The 25388-nt window shown below is 46.2% G+C and overlaps 1 protein-coding gene across 1 annotated transcript in view; it reads right to left on the bottom strand.

Moving 5' to 3' along the window:
* Positions 1-772: 772 nt before the first annotated feature.
* Positions 773-25388, bottom strand: part of LAPTM4B (lysosomal protein transmembrane 4 beta) — a 55064-nt gene continuing 30448 nt past the window's right edge. The window contains exons 3-7 of the mRNA XM_084751294.1: positions 18243-18316; positions 17651-17773; positions 15761-15859; positions 13323-13418; positions 773-1809 (exon numbers count right to left, since the gene is read on the bottom strand). Of these exons, the coding sequence (XP_084607420.1) occupies positions 1729-1809; positions 13323-13418; positions 15761-15859; positions 17651-17773; positions 18243-18316 (473 nt within the window). The 3' untranslated portion in view covers positions 773-1728. The remainder of the gene's footprint in view (positions 1810-13322; positions 13419-15760; positions 15860-17650; positions 17774-18242; positions 18317-25388) is intronic.

Consider the following 25388-nt stretch of genomic DNA (forward strand, 5'->3'; position numbering starts at 1 on the left):
CTGTCCAACTATGTTCACCACTCAGAACACAGCAGCAACGCTCAGTGCTCAACTAGCGCCTATTCTCCACTGGGCAGACAGGGCTTGCTGTCCAGAGAATGGTCCTTCCCACTTTTCCCACTTGGATTGCCCAGAGGCCCACTGCCCAGGTGAGTCCAAGTCCAGTGAGCTGACGACTCCAGCATCACATCTTAGGGCACAGGAATATCTTAGCTGCTCACTGAAAGCGCTTGGCACTCAGGAGGCTGAGGCAGGTGGATCTCCGAGTTGGAGGCCAGCCTGGTCTATACAGTGAACTTAAGGACAGGCAGGGGTACACAGAGAAACCCAGTCTCAAAACAAACACAAACACACACACACACACACACACCACCCCCCACACCCGGGATTTAGCTCGGTGGTAGAGCACTTGCCTAGCAAGCACAAGGCCCTGGGTTTGGTCCTCAGCTCTGAGGGGAAAAAAAATTGCCACAAGTGTTGGTGACCAAGTGTGGTGGAACATGCCTGCATCCTCTGCGTTAGGAGCTAAAGCCAAAAGATCGTGAAGATGCTGAGCTGGAGCCCACCTACATGGGCCACATAGCAAGCTCCCTGCCAAGCGTTTAGAAAGCAAAACCCCATCTCACAAACAAGTGGGTTTGGGTACTACAAACAGAGCTATCACATACACACTGCTGAAGAGCCAGTGACTTGGACACAGCGTGCTGTTGGTCCATCACACCTCTGATGTAGCCCTATGAGGACAGTCAGCACACAGTCACCAGGGCCAAGGTTGTTTTCTTGGATGCAGACAAACTTTAATTGCAAAGCCTCCGTGTACAGCACATTCAGCAATGAACAAACAGGAGAGCTGCTCACTTCAGAGATACAAACATCAACATCTTTTTCAATTCACACATCTAGAGCATTCCATGGGGGACTGATCCTCACCTTTCTCAAGACCACTTGACATTTTAATAAACAATTAGGCATACTTAGAATCTCAAAGCAGGATGTACCTGGCAAGGAAAATGGGTGAGCATCTTTCCCGATACTTCTAGGCAAACACACCTGAGTGGTTCTACTTGACAAAGTAAGAAATCTGCTGGGGCAAGACACTAAGCAAACCAGGCCCCACTAAGACACGGGGGAGACCCATCACCCCACAGCCCAAAACAGCCACCCTGGGCAACAGGTTCCTGCCCTCACTGTTCCCTATTACCTCATGGTCTTTATTTAGCACAAAGAAAGTCCTTAGCCAGCAAATTCACAATATCACTGAATTTGGGGATAGTCGGAAAATTTTTATATCACATATGTAAGGGCTCCTAAAGACCTAATTAGAACAATTAACATTATTGTATTAGGGTTTGTTCTATATACTGGCATGGTTTAAGGATAATCTAATTTTGATTCTATACTTCAAAACAGACAGTAGGAATGGAGAAAAAAAAATATGACTGTCTATGCTTTGGGGCCAGGCAAGTACAAACCAGACTTGGGAACTCCGTCTATAGTTTTGAGAGAGGCTAAAAGAATGCATTACACTCCACCCCTACCAAATAATCCCACAGCCTCACTACTGCTCTGGTGCTCTAGCTACAGGGAATAGTTCAAACAACAGGCTTCAACGTAACACCTAAATTGTAAGATGTGGTATTTAAAAACAAACAGGCTCAGAGAGCTCATCTTGGGAGGGAACAATGACAGAAGGATCATTCAGGCAGCCGCAGGCTCACACGGCTGCTCTCAGGCAGACACATAGGGTGGCGGGGGCTCCTTGGCAGTGCCAGTCACAGCAGTGGCGTCGTCATACGGAGGCAAGAGCACCTGGAAAGGAGAGCACAGAGTCAGCGTTTTAAAAGCAGGCACTGCAAGCAGGGCCTGGTGGCGCATCCCTTTAATCTCAACACTTGGGAGGCAGAGCCAGGTGGATCTGTGTGAGTTCGAGGCCAGCCTGGTCTACAAAGGGAATCCAGGACAGCCAAGGCTACACAGAGAAACCGTGTCTCAAAAAACAAAAACAAAAAAAGCAGGCATCACACACCTGAAATCCCAGCACTCTGGGAGGCAGAGAGGCAGGCGGATCTCTGTGGGTTCAAGGCCAGGCTGGTCTACAAAGCACAACAAAACCGTCTCAAAAAAACCCAAAACAATAAAAAGAAAAAAAGAAAAGCAGGATCCACTCCCTGGTGCTGAGGCTGAGCTTCAAACTATACACTCCCACAGTTAAACTCTTCCACAACTGTTATGCAGTCCAACTTCTCACAAAGTGGATACATTTAACTAGAGGCTTTGAAACCTTAAAGAAGCAACTGTGGCCTGACTTCTGTAGTCACTGCTGCCCCTGCCTTCCTACATGTGCCTGCATAGCCTGGGGGTGAAGTGGTCTCCCAGGTGTGTGTAGGCATGAGCGCAGGCACTAGGTCAACTCTAGAAACCACACCCTGTTACAGTGAGTACTGTAACCACCAATCAAGCTTGGCTGAGCTCACATTTTTATCGCCATATCCTTGGGCAAATTATGTAGTCTTGGCTTTTACATCTGTAAAACAGAAAGACCTGAAGACCATAGGTCTAGAAAGTACCTAATCCTCTGCTCAGCATGACTCAGAGGTTATAAATGGCTGGAGAGGAACAAACAAGACAAACTCTCTGCTTACATTCAAGCATACACCAGGACTGCCTGTGGTCATTTGCTGCATGGAAAGAGAAATAGCGGATGCAGTCATACTGTGTGTTTTCTATTCTAGTAAAGTGTGCCTGTCCCATACACTCCTGGAGGAACGCTGAAAGCTCCGATTTCTGTCACACCCCATTCTCCTTACCTCACAGGCAGCACTCCCAACTCCTCTCTAACTCCACATTTCTCTTTTCCACTTGTGACTCCCATAAGCTGCAGCTATTACCTCACCCAAGAGTGGGGCCTAGTATCCACTTGACGGCTGTCTCCTAAGTTCCCCCGGTGAGGAAGTCAAGTAAGGCAGAAGCCGTGTGGGTTGTTTTGACTCAGCAGAAGTCAGAAGCCACAGTAATGGGAATAGAGAGAGTTGAATGAATTATTGATGAGGGAGGGGCACAATGAGGGCTTGATTGAGAAGGTGTGGCTGGACTGCGCGGTGGACAGCAAGCTTCCCTGGTGCAACAGGGAAGGGCTCATCTGTGAGCTCTAGAATGGCAAAGCTGTCCGGCCCAGATGCTTCTCCAGTCTATCCAAGAAACAGACACCTTCAGGGAAAGCCTGACGCTGCCAGGTGCTGCTGCTACTACTGCTGTCCCTATTTACTACTCAGACTTGGGGACCCTGCCAACAAGATCTACACATGCTGCACACACTTTCCTTCCTATTGCACCCTTGACTAGCAGGGCTCACACGCAAGCAAGGCCTGGCAAGACTAGCTACAATCAAATTAACAAGCAATGTGGAGCTACAATGTAGCAAGGCACCTGACACCACATCCCACAAGCAGCTGCTCCTGTCAGCTCTGTGCTGTTTCCTCAAGGAGCAGTTAATGTTGTCCCTGTGTCCTAAATACCCTACAAATCACCCAAGGTCCAGAAGATTTCTCCAAGGCCAGGAGGCATCTGCAGGGCCCTCCCACAAAGGAAATAGCACTCTTCGTTCTAGCTGACAAATCCACACCGAGCACCCCGTCACTCACATCAGCAACACAAGCCCCAGAGCACACTGTACTGTCTGTTGAGGAGCATGTGGCTTAGGAGGCAGAACAGGCAAAACATGAAGACCAAGGACAGGAGAAAGCCAGTGCAGACAGGAAACCAAGAAAAGCTTCCCACAAAGCAGGAAAGCAATGACTAGACATTAGAGAAAACACTTCTCATGAAAAGGTGAGTATACACTTGGGGTAAGGCCAAAGGAGGCAGGGCCAGGTGGAGCCGTTTCTGGGAAGTGCAAGGGGCTGGCCACTCTCTATGGAAGGACACAGCTGGTAAGACCGGCAAGGTTCTGTACATGAGGCTGTGGCGTGCGTGCATGTATGTATGTGTGTGCGTGTGCTCGTGTGCATGTCAACAAGGGTAGGCAGTGGGAGGCATGTGGCACTAGGAACACTAGGCTGGGGAGAAATCTTAGAACACAGTGGGGCTGCCAAAGAAACAGAAGCAGCCCGCACATCCAGCTCTGTTCCTTTCCTTTCTCAAGCTGAATTTCTCCACAATCTTCACAATCTGAACACAAAATTTTCTTTCAGGGGAGGCACAGTAAGGTTCTGTCAGAATAAGACTTTCACACTTTGGTATTCTCAGCCTGCACTGCAGTTTCACTGCGAATCGGCATCTCAACACTTTCTCTTAAATACTCTGCTGACTTCCCCTTGTAATCTCAAGTCTGGAGGCCTGAAGAATCTCCCCCTCCACTAAGCTGGTGACACCCTGCTTTGCTGTTCAATGTTAGCTGTGAAATATTCTTGACATGACAGCTCTTGTTATCAGAATACTTTCGAAAGCTCTCCAGATGGAATTAGTTTAAATTCTCAAACATTCGGCGTCATCTTCTTATCTAAATGATGCTGAGCCTGGTCCTGACTGGAGACAGGATGGAGGTGTAACAACCGCCATTCTGTTCCTCGTAAGTTCTGATATCACTGAGGATGCGGCCATGTTCCTTTGAGAGAAATGACTCTCACGTGATTAACACAAAATTTGCCAGATAGGATGTCATGGCATAGTAGATGAAAATTAGTCTTTTTTGACATTTTTTTTATTACTTGGCATTTAGTTAATTTTTAAAAACTTAACCATTCATATTGAATGATCAAAACAAAGAACACACCCTACTTCAATGTAAAGATGCCTTTACCACAGAATGTGCAAGCACATACACAACTGTGGGCTGTTCTCCATGTGGCCCAACATACTCTACACACATGCAGACACCCATTTTCCCTCCATGTACCCGCCCCAGGGAAAGCAGGTTCAGTTAGTGTAAAGTGCTTGCCCATGGTAGGTAGGCAGAAGAAGACACCAAATGTCAGCCTTTGGCCTCTACATACATACATGTGCATGTAAGGCGTGGCCACACCCGATAATGGCGGCAACCGTTAACGCTCCTGCGCAAGCGCAGACATAAGCCCTCTCAATGCACCCCTCCCGAACAGGGGTATGCAAATGAAGCACTCCAACATGGCCCTCTCGACTGTGGGCATGCTAATGAGGCGTGCTAATGAGGCATGCTAATGAGGCATGCTAATGAGGCATCCAAATGTAACCAATGAGACTTTGACACGCCACGTGCAGACAGTATTTAAACGGCGTGCTCGCAGGCATTCGGGATCTTTCGCTTCAGCTTCAAGGGCGCTCCCAATAAAGCTCGATTGAGAAGGATCCTGGTGTCTGTGTCGTTCCTGCCGGCGGGAGGGTGCGACATGTGCACACACACAAACACCATACAGATAACAAACTCTGATGATCACTGTCAGGGGAAAGAGCTATAGCCCTGCTTCTCGCAGCAGTGGGGCAATTTCACCTGACGAGAACATCGTGGAGGTTACTTACATAACAACATGGCTACACCATCACCCAAGCAATAGAGTTATGTGGCCACCGTGGAATATGCATTTTGTAGTAGACTGAAACACCGTTGTCCAGTACCTATCTATATACTGGTAAAACTACACAATTGTCTAGACACTAGGGTTGAACTTGAACTATAATATTTAAACTCAGTTAGTAAAGGCTTATCTGGAACTCTGCCATTGCAAGGCATTGTGTATAAGCTACACATGATTTCAGAGTCTCAAAAAAGTATCACAACATGTTAAAATATATGTTAATTATAAACAGACACAACCAAGCTACCTAAGAGCCAATTGGCCAGATGATAGTGGCCTACAGGCATGTCTGGAGGGCACCATCTTAATCTGGGGTACTTTCCTTTCCTAGGTAAGATGTCAAAACTTTGACCAGGTAAGTGGGGCACTTGCCTGAGTCTCCGACTGAAGAATAAGCCTCAGCTGACAGAGAAGCAACCTTCAGCATGAGGATGAACAGCGGGGACTAAGCATGGGCAGTCTAAACACTGAGCAAAGCAACTGGGAAGGGACCCGCTACTTGGTGTTATTAGGTCAGAGGTCTCCACAGGGAAGACCTGAGAATCCTATGGAACCCAAGCTTCCCATGAAAACACAACCTAGCACCTAAAAAACTAGGAGCTGGGCGTGAGCATGTCCTGAAAGAGAGAGAGAGAGAGAGAGAGAGAGAGAGAGAGAGAGAGACAGACAGACAGACAGACAGACAGACAGACAGACAGACAGACACACTGAGGACATTCCCTTCTGGGCCCTACGCAGCGGCCTTGGCACAGCGACTCAGGAAGCCGAGGACAGGTACACAAGGCTGTACCTCAATGCCCGCCTCTGCCCACCCCAGGGGAGAGTTACTGCAAATGAGCATGCTTGCATGGGCAGGTCATCTCCCCACCTTTTGTTTCCCTAATACAGAAAATTTGAGCTCTTCTGGGGAATGTATTCACAACAGAATTCAAATTGATTTCAAAAGTTCCCACTAATAAAATGCAAAGGCTAGAAACATTAAAGTAACATAGCAACTTGAACTGAAAATAAAAATGGCTCTTATGCATTTAAGACATTCTTTTTAAATACTGAGAAATCAGGAGGGCTTGTGAGCTAATACCATAGTAACCACCACGTGGGAGGCAGCTCAGCCACTTCCTCCCCAGCCTGAATGTGCTACGCCACCTACTGTAAACCTCTCTTTTCCAATCTTGCCTGGGCCACAGTGTCAGGCAGGAAATGAGAGCTGCCCACATTATCTGTCCCTAGCTTCCTCATCATGCCCTAATGGGAAGGGAGAAATACCTCTAATAATGCCCCCAATCCCCACCAAATAAAGAAAAACCAGTGGTTACAACTCAGCTCATGTCTATGAGCTTTGCTTCCTTCCTCACACCCACAGCACACATTTCTGTATTGAACTTTGAAATATCATAAACCTTTCTTGTTATTATACTGCATATGACAATTTTAATGATAATAAAGGTATTTTGCCCTTGTGGATACACCCTTATTGAACCAAACCATTCACAAGGAAGCTGGAAGCCTTGTTATTAAAAGCAATGCTGTAGAAAATGTCACAATGAAACCCATTACTTTGAACATCCACAAATAAATAAGCAAATTCTAGTAACAGAAAAGTGACAAATGTGGATCTCCTTTTACAACTGCTGTAAGGCTGAGTTAATCTGTAGTCCCCGTGCAGCAAGCTGCAAGAGCTGTCAAAGCTGCGCCCCCACTTCCTTCCCCCTAACCTGCACTGGTAAGGTAAGGCTGTAGGAGTTGTCAAAAAGGTAGCACCTGTCAAAGCAGTGACCCCTCTTAAGTGAGAGACCACCACAGGAGCTGTCCAGGGTGGTGGTCTCCCCCAGCAAGGGCACCTGAGCCAAGGCCGCATGCAACTGGGGAGGCCCTCCAATCCTAACCCAAGGGTCTGATCCAGGGAAAAGGGGGTGGAAAATGCCACAATCCCTGAGCTCCAAGCTCAAGACTTGAAATCCCATTTATCCTCACTCTAGAAACATCTGTCCTGTAAAGTTCAGACCCCCTAAAAAATCCTGTAAGCCCTGCCCTATGAGCAGGAGCAGCCAACCGGAATTCGTCCCTCAACACCCTGGACTCGCCCAATAAATTTATTTCATGAAATTTGTTTTTTCATAGGAAAAAGCCAAGAAGCAATGAAGAGAAGCAGCGAAGAAGTGGGGTGGGCTGAGGCTCCTGAGCTCCTCAGCTCGGCTGGGGGTGCCCTACCCTGAGAGTTGCACATTCCTGGGCCTCATGTCTCAGTCTACCCTTGCGTTGGGGACCCTTCTCACCCAGGGCTTCTACACCCTAGAATATTCTTCCATCTGAGCAAGGCCAACACAATCTATACAGAGAGCACACTTGGCACGGAGCCTGGCAGACCACAACCCCTCCATGTGGCATCTGGTGAAGCAATTGCAGAACAAGGTTGTGTGACACACAGGAGATGCGCACCCTTGACAGCTGGTCACACTTACATACATGGCAGAGGACATCCGGTACCAAGGGCGCTGAATGAGGTGACTTTGCGCAGTTGTCTTATGCTTTCAGTAAGCGACTTAAGCATCCGTAAGTATCCTGTCCCTATCTCCTTACACCACCAACTCTCATTTCCCTTCCTCCAGCTCTCTGAATCCTTCCCCCTCTCCCTCTCCCTGCTATTTTCCTCCCCCTCTTGAACCTCTGTTTGGGAATTAGCCTCCCAGATGCACCCTTAGCTCAGCTCAGTCTCTGGTCTTTACCAACCTCTCACAGTGGTGAGGGGTGGGGATGGGGACCAAACAGTTCACACAAACTACTTAGTGAGGAGTCACTTAAAATGTGCTCCAGATTTAAGATCTTCTCCTTTTACAGTACAGTACTTTGTAGACCTGAAGCTTCAAAAGCAACAAATGACAGGCAGGGCATGGCTCTTGGACCACACCTGAAGACGCTCGCCGCTTCCCAGACCCTTGGTTCTTGAATCTGGCTAAAACATCTGAAGCTTACTCCAACTGCCCTGGAAGGAAGGGCTTCCTCAAACTTGTCCGACAAGTTAGTTTTGACTTTCCTGTCAGACCTGCAGGATGAAGATTTGGTTGTGCTTTGTTTATGTGGCTGACTGCCTAGTTCCTTTGGGAACCTCAAGACCCAACTAAAGATGTTTCTTGAAAAAGATTGGGGGTGGGGGGGTGGGAGTAAACCACTGGGAACTGCGCAGTTACTGAAAGTCACTGCGACTACAGTAAATGTCACTGCAACTGCTAAGTTCTTCGGAGCATTCTGATGGCCAAAGGTCAACTACCTTCAGTATGTCAGGTAATCTACTGGGAAATGGCTACCACGGAGATGGCCTGACTCTCAGCTGAAGCGGTTGTTGTTTCGGTGTGTTTGCTTTTGTTTTTCTGAGACATCATTTTCCTGTGTAACAGCGCTCTGGCTGTCCTAGACTCATTTTGTAACCCAGGTTGGCCTTGAACTCACAGTGACTGCCTGCCTCTGCCTCCCCGGGGCTAGGATTAAAGGCATGCGCCACCACATTGAGCTCCTTTTTGTTTTGTTCTGTTTTTTTTGCTTTTTGTTTTCTGGGGGTCTTTTTGGTTGTTTTTGTTTTTGTTTTTGTTTTTTTTCTTTTTGTTTTTAAGACAGGGTTTCTTTGTAGGCTTGGCTGTCCTAGGCTCATTTTGTAGACCAGGCTGGACGCGAACTCAGAGATCCAACTGCCTCTGCCTCCCGAGTGCTGGGATAACATGTGCGCCACTGCACCTAGCTTCTTAACTGTATTTTTAAAGCAGATTCAAAAGAAAGCCTTATATAGAAAAACAGTTTTGGGAGTCAAAGCAATAAGCTTTGATTTGAATTAGCACCTACAACATGGAATAGCATGAGAGAGTACATGAAGTTTACATTTTCCCTTTAAATTGTTAAGAACTTTCCACTCCTATCATATCCAAGACCATAATGCTTTGATCTGGAATCAGAATTTCATATGCCATTTTAGCTAAGTATCAATCTCACTGATTAAAGAGCTCTGATCCCACAGGAATTGGGTTTCATACTTTGCATTTGGCAAAATGCTGCTATGACCCATGTTTTGGGATTATTAGTCAAACAAAGCTGCACAGATTAAGTTTCCAAAAACTTCCATTTGCTAGTGTTCACTATGAAACACATACTTTATAATGTACGTATTTATCATTTTAATTTGTTTTTCCCCTGCAGTGAGCACAACTTCATAGCATTAGGAAGCAAATGTGATGTTACATAATGTATCAGCCATGTGAATTTTCCACCAGGGGCTCTGAGGGGGGGGGGGGTAGGGAGGGAGGGGAGGAGAGAGAGAGAGAGAGAGAGAGAGAGAGAGAGAGAGAGAGAGAGCGAGAGCGAGCGAGCGCGCGAGAGAGAGCGCAAGAGCGAACAGGCGTGCGCATCTCCCTCGGGCATCAACAGTGCTGGGGCCAGGCAGCTGCAGTGACGCAAAGGGGCACCTTGGGATATTTTAAACTCAAGGGAAACAGAACCACCCTTCCTACACACTGAGCAGGCTGCTGCCAAGCTATGCATACATGACTATGTCACGCAGTGAAGAGCTGGGTATCTATTCTCATGGCCCTAGTGAGTCACTCAGCCCTCAAGGCATCGTGTTTGGGACACTCTGCCTCAGGCATTGCCATCGTGGCCTGGCTAGGAATGCCCTGCGAGCGACGTCCAGGACATCTTCCCTCTGAGCAGAATTTGTGAAAGCATGAATCTGTGTACTGTCCTGGAAAAGGAAAGGAGGCATGTTTACTTTCTAACAAGAGCCCCAGTATCTTTCCACAAAGGTCAACATGAATTTACTTAGCCTGGGAGAAGAGCCATCTGGCCCAGTCCTTAATAGGAAGTGAAAACCAGGCATGACATGTTATTATGTTGATGTGGATGCCAAATACTGATATGGGCAAAGGAAAGACTTACGTTGTTATGTGCTATGAAAAACTAGATCACTCCAACCTCCTGGAAGGTCTCTAAGGCCTTTTTTTTTTTTTTAAGATTTATTATGTATGCAGTGTTTTGTCTGCATGTACACCTGCAGGCCAGAAGAGGGCACTGGGTCTCATAGATGGTTGTAAGCCACCATGTGGTTGCTGGGAATTGAACTTAGGACCTTTGGAAGAGAGGCAATGCTCTTAACCTCTGAGCCATCTCTCCAGCCCCCACATTTGGCTTCTAAATTACAACGCTGACATTAACCTCCTAGTTCCTGCCAAAACAATCTTACTTAGAGTACTCCTATTCTCAAGGTCCACATTATGGTCTCCAGATTATCATTTCTCCACCAAAAAAAAGGCCAAAAAAGCCCCCGGCTCTTTGAAGACATGGCAGATCACATATCTGGTGTAGAAAAGATAGGTGCCTATGTTACGGTAGAGAGCAAGAACATCGAAGAGCTGCTGACGAGGCTCCAACTGAGCCAAGCTAAGAGAAGCCATGGTGCAGCCTCAGAGCAGCGAATGGCACCCCACAGGGCAAGGCCGCTTGGAGAATCCTGCCCACTTGGCCCTGTGGAGGCCTGCTGTGTTCATCCTGCAGAGGCAGGAGCTCACGCCCTTCTAGCTTTCACTGTGTTTACTCTATGGTAATCCTTAGTTTTGCTGTTTCTCAGCTGTGACTGCAGCTGAGGTTACTGGGAACAAATGCCACTCGGGTGAATCTTTGATATTTTTCTAAAGTTTCTATAAGGAACAGTCCATCACAGAAAACACTCCTCCAGTTGCCCCTGGCTGCCCCTGCAGTCATTCTGAATAAGCAGGAAGGGCTAAGGCTAATAGTTCTTTCTTACTTAGCTGTGATAAAAAAGGAGATAGCCCAAGAATTTAGGAGATAGTTTCCTAAAAGATGACATTAAAAACTTATAGAACATATAAGGAAGAAATAAAGGGCATAAAAGGTCAGACATCCATCCAAAATCAAATAATCAACAAAGGAATCTAAATCTCCCTATCCCCTTAGAGGCACGAGTACAAGCAGAACTGCCAATAAGAACAGGAACTTGGTCCCAACAGTTAACAGGTGCTAAGCATCACTATTCTGAGATGTGTAAAGAACAAGATTACAGATACTGTTCACATAAAAGTGATATGTAAATCATAGAAACTACACCTCAAAAATATTACCCTACCTGCTGACTACAAAAATATAAAAACAACATAATGGGTGTTTTGTTTTCACTTTTTCTTCTTCTGCTTTTCAAGACAGGGTTTCTCTGTGTAGCCTTGGCTGCCCTGGACTCACTTTGTAGACCAGCCTGGCCTTGAACGCACAGCGATCCACCTGCCTCTGCCTCCTGAGTACTGGGATCACAGGTGTGTGCCACTGCACCTGACTACGACATACTGTTAAAGACTAATCACGGAGCTTAAGTATCTTTCATTTCTGTAACCGCATGTCTGCTGCCGGCCAGAGCACATACAAGGAAGATGTGCCTGGCTAGATATAATCATTTGGTTTACAATATAAAACTTATGCTTAGATATGAAATAAATGCTAATTCATACTTAAGATACCACAAAAAGGATAAATGTTAGTGATTCCTGGGAAGTGATTAAAGAGAAAAGAATTGAAATTGCTCATGCTCGAACGTGTATAAATAAAGACAGCCTGAGCTATGTGGGGCCACTTGTTTGAAAGGCACCGTCAGTAGTCAGACTCCTCATTTCCCTGACTCAACGCATCTGCCCTAGGGCCCAGAACTCAACTGGAGCTGCACTGAGGAAGCATCAGTCCTGTGAACTGTGTGTGATGTGTTAGTTTAGAGAAAGCATCTGTTTTCCCTTCCTAAAGATACAGAATAGGTACAGAACAAGAAGTTTTATTTAGGATTATTTAAACAATCTATTAAAATGCATGTAATTTCAGCAGGATCTCCCCAGTTCTTCGTTGTGTGCAGTTTGGATGTTTTGTATGTATGTGCACTGATGCTTTGGCTGCCGCATGGCTGGTGCCTATGGAGAGCACAAAGTCAGATCAAACGGGACTGTAGTCACAGGTAGCTGTGAGGCACCATGTGGTGTTGGGAACTGAGGCTGGGTCCTCTGGAATAGCAGCTCTCAACTGCTTGTTGTTTGGTTTGGTTCTTAGGTCCAGTTAGTCTCTATGTCGTGGTTTGGCTGTGACATGCCCTAGGACGCACCCCCACCATCAAGACTCACTTGGTCCCCACATAATGGGTCCAATCACTGAAACAACTGACCAATGGATGAAGCTACTGATGAGTTAATAACCTGATGGCATTAGTGAGGTCTGCTTACAGGGAAGTGGGGCACTGGGGCGGCTCTTGGGGATCTTCTCCACTGTGCTCTTTGCATCTTCAGAGCAGCGTCTTCAACTACTGGGTCAGCAGCCATGACACTCTATCTTACCACAAGCCCATGGTAATGCAACAAGTCCAGTCACATGACACAAATGTCCAAAGTTGCCCACCTCTCTCTCCTTCTAAGTAATTTCTTTTAGGTATCTGTCACACTGACCCAAAAACCCCAACCCTACAACCTGGTATAATCTGTAGACCAAACCTATCTAGGCTGGGTTATGGTGGCGCACACCTTTAATACCAGGCAGAGGCAGGTGGTTCTCTGTGAATGAGGCTAGCCTGGTCTACAGAGGAAGTTCTAGGACAGCCAGGGCTACAGCGAGGAACTTTATCTCAAAAAACAAAAACAAAACAAAGCGTGTGTCTCAGACACAGCAGGAAGCAGCAAACACTGAAAGAACATCAGGTACCATCACACAGTGGCAGGGAGGTCTCACCTTTGGCGACATCACACTTACCGTGGTATCATTGCTGGTAACATAAACCAGAACATCAGAGGAGTTCCTGCCATTGATGTATCGGTAGCAGCTCCAGACACAGCTGATCAAGTAGCCCTGTAAGTTAACAGTCATTAGATTTTTCCAATTTTCAAAGATGTGAAACAATCAAAGTCATGCTGCAAAGGCTGTATTTACATACGTATGTTAATGTTACTGAACCTACGGTATTTAAAATTGCAGGAGTTGGGTATAGTAGCTTTCTGGCATGGGCTGCACTAGCCCAGCCTTGTTCTATCACAGTACACCAGAGGCCGGTGCTGATACTGGGGTGGTGGTGGGGTTAGAGATAGGAAAGGATCACCCCAGATGTAGGCAGTTAAAAAAACAACGGCTACAAACATTGGTCAAGTTTGTTTGTTTGTTTTTGGTTTTTCGAGACAGGGTTTCTCTGTGTAGCCTTGAGTGTCCTGGACTCACTTTGAAGACCAAGCTGGCCTTGAACTCACAGCGATCCGCCTGCCTCTGCCTCCCGAGTGCTGGGATTAAAGGCGTGCGCCACCACGCCCAGCTGGTCAAGTTTATTAAACTGTTTATCAATGTACTACTTATATTCTTCAGCAAGACGTAAGCCAAACTTGCTGTGTAGCCCAGAGGTTTTTGTGTTTTGGAACAGGGTTTCTCTGTGTCACTCTGCCTGTCCTAGACTCACTCTGTAGACCAGGCTGGCCTCGAACTCATAGTGATCCACCTGCCTCTGCCTCCCCATTGCTGGCACTAAAGGTTTGTGCTACCATGCCTGGCTTTAATCCCAGCAAAATTTAAACCTTTAAACACTTTTAAACTTTTTAGACAATGTAGTATGTGCAGCCCTGGAGTGTTGTGTAAGTTCTGGATTAGATGTAAAAATGTTTCTGTTTTAATGCCAGGTGTGGGATATGGAGGCTGCTCCATTTGTCCACAGCTGATAACTGCCTCCTGAGAGGGCAAGTGATCTTTGTCATCTGGGAACTGCCTCGTGTGGGAATTTGCCAGTGGGAATAAATGCCAGACCCAGAGAGAGAGAGAGACTGGAGGTTCTGAGAAGGAAGAAGGCTGCTGGTGCCTCCCCCTGTTGCTCCTGGTTGCTGTTGATGCAGTGTGAGATCTCCTGAAACGAAGATTGGACTTGCCTCAAGGAACCCAACAACCCTGAACAACAGGAAGCAGCTAAGGAAAACTAGGCACACCGTCCCCCTAACCTTCTTTCTCTCCTACCTGAAGTTGAGCTGTTGGAAGGGATTGGGGTGGAAAAGGGAGAAAGAGATATAAGGAACAGATTTTAAAAGGTAGGTGCGGTGGTGCATGCCTACAATCCCAGTACTTAGGAGGTAGAGGCAGAAGAATCGATGTGAATTCAAGGCCAGCCAGGTCTACAAAGCCAGTCCAGGACAGCCAAGGCTACTACACAGAGAGACCTTGTCTCAAAAACAAACAAAAACCCACACAAACAGAACAATAATTAATTTTAAAGTGCACCAACACTAGAACTACATTTCTATAAGTACACTAACATGCATTTCCTTTAACAACATTTACTTCAGTGTGTATGTGTATATGTGCGTATGACACTGTACATGTGAACAGAAGACAATTTTTGAGAGCCAGTATGTTCATTCCACTATGTGGGTTTTGGTACCTGAGCTCAGATCAGTTCACCAGCCTTGGTGGTAAGGACCTTTACCCATTAAGTCACCATACATTAAATGATTGAATTCTGTGACATGGGTTGTATCTAAATTGAAACTTCGTATTTGTTATGTTTATTCAAATATTTGCGCTGGGCATGGTGCTGTACGCCTTTAATCCCAGCACTCAGGAGGCAGAGGCAGGTGTATCACTGTGAGTTCGAGGCCAGCCTGGTCTACAAAGTGAGTCCAGCATAGTCCAGGCTACACAGAGAAACCCTGTCTTTTAAAAAAAAAATCAAATACTTACATCTATCTTGTGATATTAACTTTTAAAGTATACAGAACATTGTAATGCATGTTGCAACACACACACACACACACACACACACACACACACACACTATGAAATCTACAACCTTTATTTGTTCCCAAATAAATTTTGTTGTTTTTGTATGTTATGTGTATGGATATTCTGCCTGTATGCATATCCATCCACGCATATGTGCCACAGACATCAGAAGAGAGTGTCAGATCCCCTGGAATTGAAGTTATGGATGATTGTGAGGCACCATGTGGACGCTGGGAATGGCACTTGAGTCCTCTGGAAGCACAGCAAGTACTCATAACCCCTGAGTCACCTCTCCTTGAATGGCCTGTAGAATTCAGGTTAGTATTTCTCTCTCACGCAGACAGAATATACTACTGTTAAGAAATCAAGAGGTAATGAACTATTATTTTTTTTATCTATGAATTTAATATTTAGTCCATAAGGAGAATATCCGTGCTTACCTTAAGTGTCAAAATAATGCTGATAAACAGAAGAATGATAAGGACCAAACACGTAGGATTCACCGACATTATATCATCTCTGTAGGGAAAGCTGGGAGGCTGCAAGGGAAAGGGGCCTCATTAGCAAACTGCATCCACCTTTCAAGCCGTATCCCACAGAGGCACACATGAGAGCAGGTGGTGGTATTTAGGACAGACACACAGCACTCCTGCCTACACTCAGGAGACAGCAGCAGACAGTGGTCCCTCCACCGCACCCTGGGAGTCCACCATCAGTGTGTGGTCTCTGTACACTTCTGGAGTTTTGGTTGGGCAATGTTTTTTTGCTTTTCTTCAAGTTCTGGATACTCTAAAGGACGAGGAGGAAGACGTACTGAAATGACTGCAAGCGGCACAGCTTTCTAGACAGGGGATTCTTGTACATGTTTGTTGCAGTTTGTAAACAATGATATGGATTATCAGATTTTATTTTTGTTTTTTTTAATTCACTCATCTACAGAAAGACATGCACACTATTTTAACTGTTTTACAGGACTCTAGCTTGGACTCGCCTGCAGCCTTCTCACTTCTCTAACCTGCTGCACTTCGTCAGCAGTAGCCATCAGAGGAATGCCAACGCTCCTTTCATTGCTGATAATGTACAGGATTTGCTACTACAGCTCGGACGGATCTGGTTTGCCCCAGCTGACTGCCAACTCCTCCTCCTCCCTCACCTTTCTAGATGCTGGGACTATAGGCGTGTGCCACCTTGTCCAGCTCAGAATGACCATTAAACAGCTTCTGTGCTGGGACTAGTGACAAGTCAGAGCATTGCTGTCCCCAAGACAAGCTTCTCCCTCCCTTCTCAGCTATCCTTCCCACTAGACCATCAGTTCTGAAGGTCACAGCCTCACTTCTCATCCTAGAAGAACCCTGGTCCTTACCCTGAGACCAGAGACCACTACAAAGGCTCCACAAAGTGAGCACATTTCACAGAGGCTTTACTCCAAGAGAGAAGGGCACAGGCTGAGGTAGGAGGCCAAGCTGGGCAGTAAGACCGGGTCTCAAAATGAAATTCTAAAATAAGAGAAGGCTGTAGCTCAGTAGTGAAGTGCTTATCTAGCATGTGGTAGGCCCTGGGTTTAATCCTTAATAGCACATTTTTTAAAGTAATAATAAAATTATAGAGAACCTTCAAGAGTGAACATCTTAGGGGGACGATGGGGTCACATGCCTTTAATCTCAGCACAGGAGGCAGAGGGAGGCAGATCTGTGAGTTCAAGGCCAACCTGGTCTACAGAATGAGTTCCAGGACAATCAGGGCTACATTGTGAAACCCTGTCTACATACATACATACATACATACATACATACACACACACACACACACACCTTGCCATTTAAACAATTTGAATAAATTTGCATTTTCAGACACAATCACAATCTTAAAAACCAAAGGTTAAAAATTATTCCACTTGACGCTGTTAGAAGCTCCTTAACACCCAGCCACCAACACTTACTCACATGTCCATAAAGGACTTCAGAGGACTCTGGGGAAGTCAGTCTGAAAACAGTAGTGTTTCATTTCTCCCACAAGCCACCAGAGGCACAATAGCACCCCCTGCTGATACCTGAGCAAACCGTACCAGAGGTTCTTGGTAGACACAGGAAATGCCCTGACTGCCCTCTGTGTCTTATGTCCTGTGGGTTCCAGGAGGTTATGATGGTTACAGCGTCCCAAAAGCATCCTAAGTAAATCAGAGCCCCTACCTCTCAGAGAACACCCAACCATCTCACCAGACACTAGGGTGCAAGTTTAAGATGTCGTCAGTGTGTGTGCCCTTTGTTAATGCTGTCCTTTCCTCAGCCAGGTCCCCCAGGGCAAGAGGCAGAGAGCGGAGGTCCACCTACCAGCCGTTGGACGTACTCCTGAATGGAGTTTGGATAGACCAGCACAGTGATGGCAACCAAAGTATTCAGGGCAAAGTCAAAGATCTGGTAGCAGAAGAAGGGGATGATCCAGGCAGCGCGTTGCTAAGCACAGAAAGGAGAGTGTTAACGTACGAGACACGAGTCCAGTGTGAAGGGACCTGGGGAGCCAGCAGACCCTGACCAGGCCATGATGGCACTGCTGTGCCAAGTCGACAAAACTATCAAGGGGTCATGATAATGCTCGTTTTAATGGTTTTCCTGGCACCGTGAGGTATTAGCGAGAGTTCTGAAGACTCTTGCAGATAACTATGAGTATGCTTATACAGTGGTTCTCACTTTGGAGGTAGAACAACACTTTCACAGGGGTTGCCTAAGACCATGGGAAAAGACAGTAATTTACATTACTACTCATAACAGTAGCAAAATTGCACTTATCAAGTAGCAACAAGAATAATTTTATGGCTGAGGGTCACCACAACATGAACTGCATTAAAGGGCGTAGCATTAGGAGGGTCGGGAAGCACTCTTCTAGTGGAAGGGCCTGAAGACAGGCCTCACTGCAGCCACTTACCTTGTACGCTCCGTAAGTAGCCATGGCACATATCAAGATCATGAGGAGAGAGATTGAAATAGCGATGCACACATCTGGCAAAAGATGGGGGGAGGGGCAGTACACAATTAGATCCACTATTGAACATGCTGAGTTTCTCTTCATCTTGTTCATAAACCAGTTATAGGAGAAAACTCTATACCCCATCAACCAGAGCTAACAAGCGCCCAAATGATGCTCTCACTAAATTCTAAGTGACTCCATGATTGTCAAAGGACAGAGATATTGTTTACAGATACCAAACTTGGCCTCCTGGTGCACTAACCATAATCATCCTATAGACACAGGGGTCTATTCTAAAGCTCTTCATCACTCCGGCTGTCTAGCTCCCCTAGCCAGTATCACACAGCATTGACTGCTAAGGCCTTATGTCTGCAGCTTCCGCCATTTTTCATATGATCAAAATTCCCACTTTAATGACAGGTCTCAGGCAAAAGCCACCTCTAAGGAAAGCTTTCCTGAGCATCTCTGCTTGTGTAACCCCCATCCTCCCAGTCACCACACCCACCCTCATGTGGAATGATCTTTATAGCATGCATCAGCATTAATCTTATTCTGAGTGTTACTGGTGATGGCTGGTTTCTCTCCAGGTGAAAAGACACTATACTCTTGGCTCTCAGCACCATGTAGGTGAGGAATGCCCCTCTAGCAGCGACACATGGACACTGGCACCTAGAGGGAAAAATTCTGTAGGATGAACACATGCTCCAGTCTTCCAGACTCAGTCCAGAGAGTATAAAAATATCTCATTAATGACATTCATACTGATTACAATAATTATAATTAATGTTGCTTTGTTGTTGTTGTTGCTTTTCATAACATGGCCACTAGAAAATGACACGTTCACATACTCTGACGGGTCTGGAGTGAAGCCTGTGTCGTAAGGTACTAGCTGAGCACTTATTTATTCAGGAAGCTGTGTCCTTAGCTGCTGACGCCTGCTGCTGACAGAGCACTGAAGCAGTGTCTGCAGTCGGCGGTTTCTGAAGTGTTTTGCTCTTCCTGGCTGAGAGGTGTTCTTCTAACTGAACAGAGTATAAGTAAAATGAGAGCTTGGGGTTGCAGGACATTCTGACAGCAAAAGGCTGGGCTGTGGTTAATTCTATCGCAGTAGTTAGTCTTGATCACCAATTTGACTGGATGGAATAGGGCACAGATTAGTCAAACATATTTCTGTGGTGTCCATGAGAGTGTTTCTGGAATGCTCAACAAGAGGGAAGGCCCCACATAGGCTGAGGTCCCCAAACAAAAACAGGAGAAAGGCCCTTTAAAGCACGTACTTGGTCTCCACTCCTTCTGAGTTGCCCGTAATGGACTAAATGCCTTGAACTGCGAGGATAGGGGAAAGGAAGGGAGAGAAATTTTCTATATATTTAATAGAGAAAAAATAATTTTATGAAAACCAGGCCATCATAGGATTCTCTGTGACGATTTCAAAGATCTTCAGAGAGATATATAATAAATATAAAAATAAGTGTTATTCAATACGTGAAAATATTACTATGTGCCACAAAAAGAACTTTAAAGACTGTGTGTCTCCCTATGGGGAGGTACACTCCAGAACAGACCTTGACAAGAGTCACAGTTTCAAACTTCCTGATTTATATCTTTACCAAAGAACATAAACCACCCCCAAATCTAAAAGGTATAAATAAAAGCCATGAAATGAAGTATACTATCGTCACTCATAAAAAGTGAGAGGTGAGGACATTTTGGAAGTCCTAGTTCCTAGTCCTAGTTCGTGGCTCTCCCAGCTGTTCTAAACAAACAGGCCACAGTCCAAATACACATAGATGGAAATGAGTACTACCTCTAGTCACCCAGGCGTCGCCAACCCACAGAAGTAATGCAGTCTACATGGTAAGCAAAGGTTACTCTGCGGAATTAAAGGGTCTTCCTTCCTAGGACTCACAGGACAGCTCGGGGGTGGAGTGGGGGGGCGGGTGGAGGTCTGGGTTCAGTCCCTAGCACAGTAAGCCAACAGCTAGTTGACACTAGTAGCAGGATTTTAGGACGCCACGACTATAACCTCTCTACCACCCACTGCGGCCTCAGAGCACCGTGGCATCACCACGTATCCTGGACTAAATTCCTGCTTCAATACTCGGCTCTACTTTGAAAAGGGCCCTAAGGGCTACAGCACAGGTCCAAGAGGCACAATTAGGAAATATCCCCTGAACTCAGTCGCTCGCTGACCAGACAGGCACAGGAAAGCTGCTTGCAACGCCCGTGTCCGACCAGCTAGTTCGGCTCCCCTCACCTGAGGCTGCCACACCACAGCACATGAAAACCAACAGCGTCTGTCATCACCAAGCACAGGAAACTACTTCCAGTTGAGCTCTCAGAACAAAATGCAGAGCCCTCAAACCCCATGTGAAGACTAGAAAAGCCTGGTCCTGCCTCGGGAGCTCCTTCCTGGTCCTGAAGATTCAGGAAGCACAAGCAGTAAGATACTAATTTTATTTCCCTAAAATCAAGAGTCAAAGGCTCAGAATCTGTCGATTTTCAAAATGTCTCAGTGAAAGATAAATTTCACCCCAACAAGGGCTTTTGTAACTTGCTAACTCCTGGCTTTAGGTTTAAATCCAATGTTTATTTAACAAATACTGATGCATTTAACCTAGTTCATGAGAAGCTGCAAAAACTAACCAGATGTTATCTTTGCTCTGAAGCCGATAATTAGCTATTATGGATGTTAAAAGAGAGGAATTCTAGGAAAAATAAGGGCAACCCAGAGGAAAGGATTATTAAAGAACTGAAAACGCTAACATTGGGTTCTTCTCATAATTTTAAAATGATGTAACTCGGCCCCATAAAGCCCACTCTTCCACTAACATGTGAGAGCTAACGGCCCTAGCATGTTCATAAAGCTACGCAACCACTTCCACCCTGCCCCAAACACTCTCCAGTGCCCACCAGCGCTCCTGCCCCACTCTACTCCCCAGGCCCTGCGTCCACTCATCCACCTTCCATCCCTGGGGACCTACCTTACTCTGCTTCACACATGTGGACTGTGGGGGGCCACCCTTAGTGGCTGTTGGCTTAAAACATAGGCAATCCCACCTTGGCTGTAGGCTCGCTCCATTTTCTACACCTCCGCTTGGCAGGTAGCAAGCTGAGGGTCAGCCCGAGGCCACACCACCGGGTCCTGGGAAGCTGCTTGTTTACCTTATCTCTGCAGCTGCCCTCCTCAGAACTTATCTCCCTGTCCTATCTACTACTGAGATAGATAACAGAACATCGTCAATAGGTCCTAGGGACCCGCTTGCCTATCACCTCTACAGCACACTCTCTCAGAACTTCCCTCCTTATCTTGAAGTTTCTACTACCCGGCTAGAGAGCAGAACAGCTGCCATTAGGTTTCCACAGCAACCCTGCCCTTGCCCCTCTGAGACTCTATAAAAAACCTTGTGAAATTTTTCAACAAACGAGATTTGATCAGAATCCAGACTTGCCTCCCGTTTGTGTGTCTCCTGTCCTATCCACACACACCCTCTTCTCAGGTTCCGTCTGAAAACCCCTCGGGCCAGGGCGGGGCGGTGAACCCCAGAGTCCACGGGCAGGAGCCCAGGCACTTGTATGCAAGGTCTTACTATTTAGTCCTAGTTGGCCTGAAAACTCACGCTCCTGCTACCTCAACTTCCCCAAGTATGGGATTATAGGCCTGTATCACATGTCCGGCTCTGCATTCCCTCTTTGTTTGTTTGTTTGTTTGTTTGTTTGTCAAGACAGGGTTTCTCTGTGTAGCCTTGGCTGTCCTGGACTCACTTTGTAGACCAGGCTGGCCTCGAACTCACAGCAATCTGCCTGCCTCCGCCTCCTCAGTACTGAGATTAAAGGCGTGCGCCACCACCCCCGGCTCTTCATTCCCTCTTAACCCTTAACAAGTATCTGGATAATTTTCTTTGATATAGAAAACTTTAAAAAGCAAATCTATGCCATAAATATACTGTATCACGAATAGAACTCCTTCAAAATTAAACAACAGGCAGATTAGAGCCATGTGTATGTGTAGCAAACCTGCAAAGAAAGTAAACTAATGATAAATCCTAAGGCGGGAGGCTCACTAAAGCTCCAGGTCAGCCTGGGCACAAGAGTGTGAACCTACTCAAAAACAGAGCAAGAAGCAAGCCAAGGCATGAGAAAATCCAAACAGCGTTACCAAGTGCACACTCGATATTCTGATAGGTTTGGGGGAACGTGGACCTGGCACCACAGTTGGGGATGCACTCCCTGCTATTTGAGGCTCACACAGGAGGCTGTCTGCCAATGTTGAGACCTGCCTGGGTCACTTACCAGCAACAACCTGATTTCCCACAAAACAAGCAAAAACAAAGGGGCTGGGGCTAGATAGTGCTGTGATACTGTTTTCCTAGTATGTGCTACCCGGTGCTGGCCCTGGGGTCAACCTCCACCCCATCATCGAAATAAATGCATAGACAGACAGACAGACAGACAGACAGATGATGGATGGATGATGGATGCATGGGGAAAATAACAAAAGCAAAAACCCTACCTTACACTGAATCTGCAAACTTTTTACAAAGTAACATTCAAACCTCAAAAACATTACATTGCAACCAGCAACAACAACAAAATATGTCAACAAGGCCTTGGTGCCACTAATGTGGACCGATGTTAGAGACCTGAACTACTCTAGTTCCCAAGCAGATGTTGGCAAACCTAAGAGCACAAAGCCCTCAAGGATTCTATGGGTTCCATGCATCTGAAGAGTTCAAGTGCTTGTGGGGGCAACACACCTTTAATCTCAGCACTCAGGAGGCAGAAGCAAGTGAGCCTCTGAGTCTGAGGCCAACCTGGTCCACAGAGCGAGCTGCACAATGGCTAGGATTACACAGAAAAACCCTATCTCAGAAACAAACAAACAAAAAAAGGTCAAGACACGCGTCAGAAGTTTACAAAGGCATACAGCCATACCTGGCTTTTTAGTATCTCTTAGTATTGTTGTGAGCAAAGTAGAGAGGTGGGTTCCAGTCCAGTTGTGGTGCTGGTGACCCATGGACACAGCAGTGCCTGCAGGAGCTCCACGGCCACAATCCACCCTCCCCTGCTGCTCTCGGTCCATGCAGACCTGCGTGTCCCGGATGCCTTTCTGTTGCTGTGTTAGAATGCCCTGACCAAAAGCAGGTGCGGAGAAGGCTCGGCTTTGGCTTATACTTACATCTAGGCCACAGTTCATTAGCAAAGTAAGTCAGGGCAGGAACGTAAGCAAGAACGTAAGCCGGAAACTTACAACCACACTTAACTAGCTTTTTCTTATACAGCCCAAGACCAGCATCCAGGAAGCAATGCCACCCACAGTGGTCCGGCCCTCCTACATCAATTAACAACCAAGACAATCAAATCAATCTCCTACGTGTATGTGTGCCCACAGGCCCCTGAGCTGGGCAATCCCTCAGGCCAGACTCCCTTCTCAAGTGACTACTGTGTCAAGCTGACAAAAAGCCAACACTTGCTAACAGGGATCCTCCGCCTTGTTCCCTTGGCCAAACAGCAAAGACCACACTGCCCCTTACAGGGGTGGAGACACTAGGCCAAGGCTACTTGTCGGTCGGTCAAGGAGTGATTAACTTCAGTCCAGAAAATACCATCTCCCAGGCTCCCTTCAGCCTAAGGCAGCAAGGTTATTCTGACTCAAGTCACGAGGTGTCCAGTAACCCCATGCGTACCTACAGCCATTTATTTGAGTAGGGGGTTAATGGTTCCTAGAAAATAAACATCTACCCAATTATCTTTAAAAACCAAAAGAAGCCTTTAGTCTCAGCACTGGGGTGGGGAGTGGAAGAGGGGAGAAAGAAGGAAGAGGCAGGTGGGTCTGAGTTCCAGACAACCAAGGCTAAGCAGAGAAGCCCCACCTCAAACAACAACAACAGCAACAACAACAAAACCAAAAGGAGTTAATCAAAGGGCTGGAGAGATGGCTCAGTGGCTAAGAGCACTGGCTGCTCTTCTAGAGGTCATGAGTTCAATTCCCAGCAACCACATAGTGGCTCACAACCATCTATGATGTGATCTGATGCCCTCTTCTGGCCTGCAGGTGTGCGTGCAGGCAGAGCACTGTACATAATAAATAACATCCCCCCTCTTTTTTTAAAGTTAATCAAAACTTAGTCAGGATGCAGAGCATGCCAACTACTGAACAATGTGACTTAAAAGGTGCATAGATAAATGGATTTAGGCTGAGATTCCAATCCATTCATTTCCTCACTGCCAGTTTTTTAATATGAAAATTTACAAATTAAAAATATCTGATTAATATTTCTTTAATAGAAATATCTAAAAGTTAGATATTTTTAATTTTGTTTTATTTATTTATTTATTTATTTATTTATTTTTGAGACAGGGTTTGGTTTCTCTGTGTATCCTTTGTCCTAGACTCGCTTTGTAGACCAGGCTGGCTTCAAACTCATAAGAGATCCACCTGCCTCTGCCTCCCAGAGTGCTGGGATTACAGCAGTGTGCCCCTGCGGCTGGCTTAAAAGCTAGATATTAAAGGGAAGAAAAGTCCTTTATTTTCTTTGTCCCAGTGGATTCCCCAACAAAGAGTAATTCCCCTGTTTTGATCATCATCTACCAGATCATCTGAGAAAAATTAGTACATGGCAAAGAGATAATCCATGCTCGGTCAGCCGAGCCAAAATCTGCAGTAACATAGCTGCCTGCACTCAGAGACAGCAACACGAGTAGGGCTACACCTCAGAGGGTTTGATTTCCAGACCTGCCTAAAGCCATGCATGGTGGTGCACACCTGCAGCAGGAGAATCAGGCATACAAGTTTATCCTAGGCTACACAGAGAACTCAAGGCCACTGCTGGCTACAGAAGATGCCATCCCATAGATGTGCGTGTGTATTTCTTTCTGTGTGTATATGCAAAGATTCTTTCTTAAAAAGGATTTATGTTTGTTGGTGTTTTGTCTGCATGTAATGTATGAGTATCACACATGAACAGAGGCCAGAAAAGGGCATCAAATCCTCTGGAACCAGAGTTACGTATGGTTATATCACTATGTGCCGGGAGCCAAATCCAGATGCTCTGTAAGAGCAGCAAGTACTTTTTACCCAGGATATCTCTCCAGTACCAAAAC

This window comes from Acomys minous (genome assembly GCF_964271855.1).
Source record: "Acomys minous genome assembly, chromosome: 12".
Lineage (NCBI taxonomy): Eukaryota > Metazoa > Chordata > Mammalia > Rodentia > Muridae > Acomys > Acomys minous.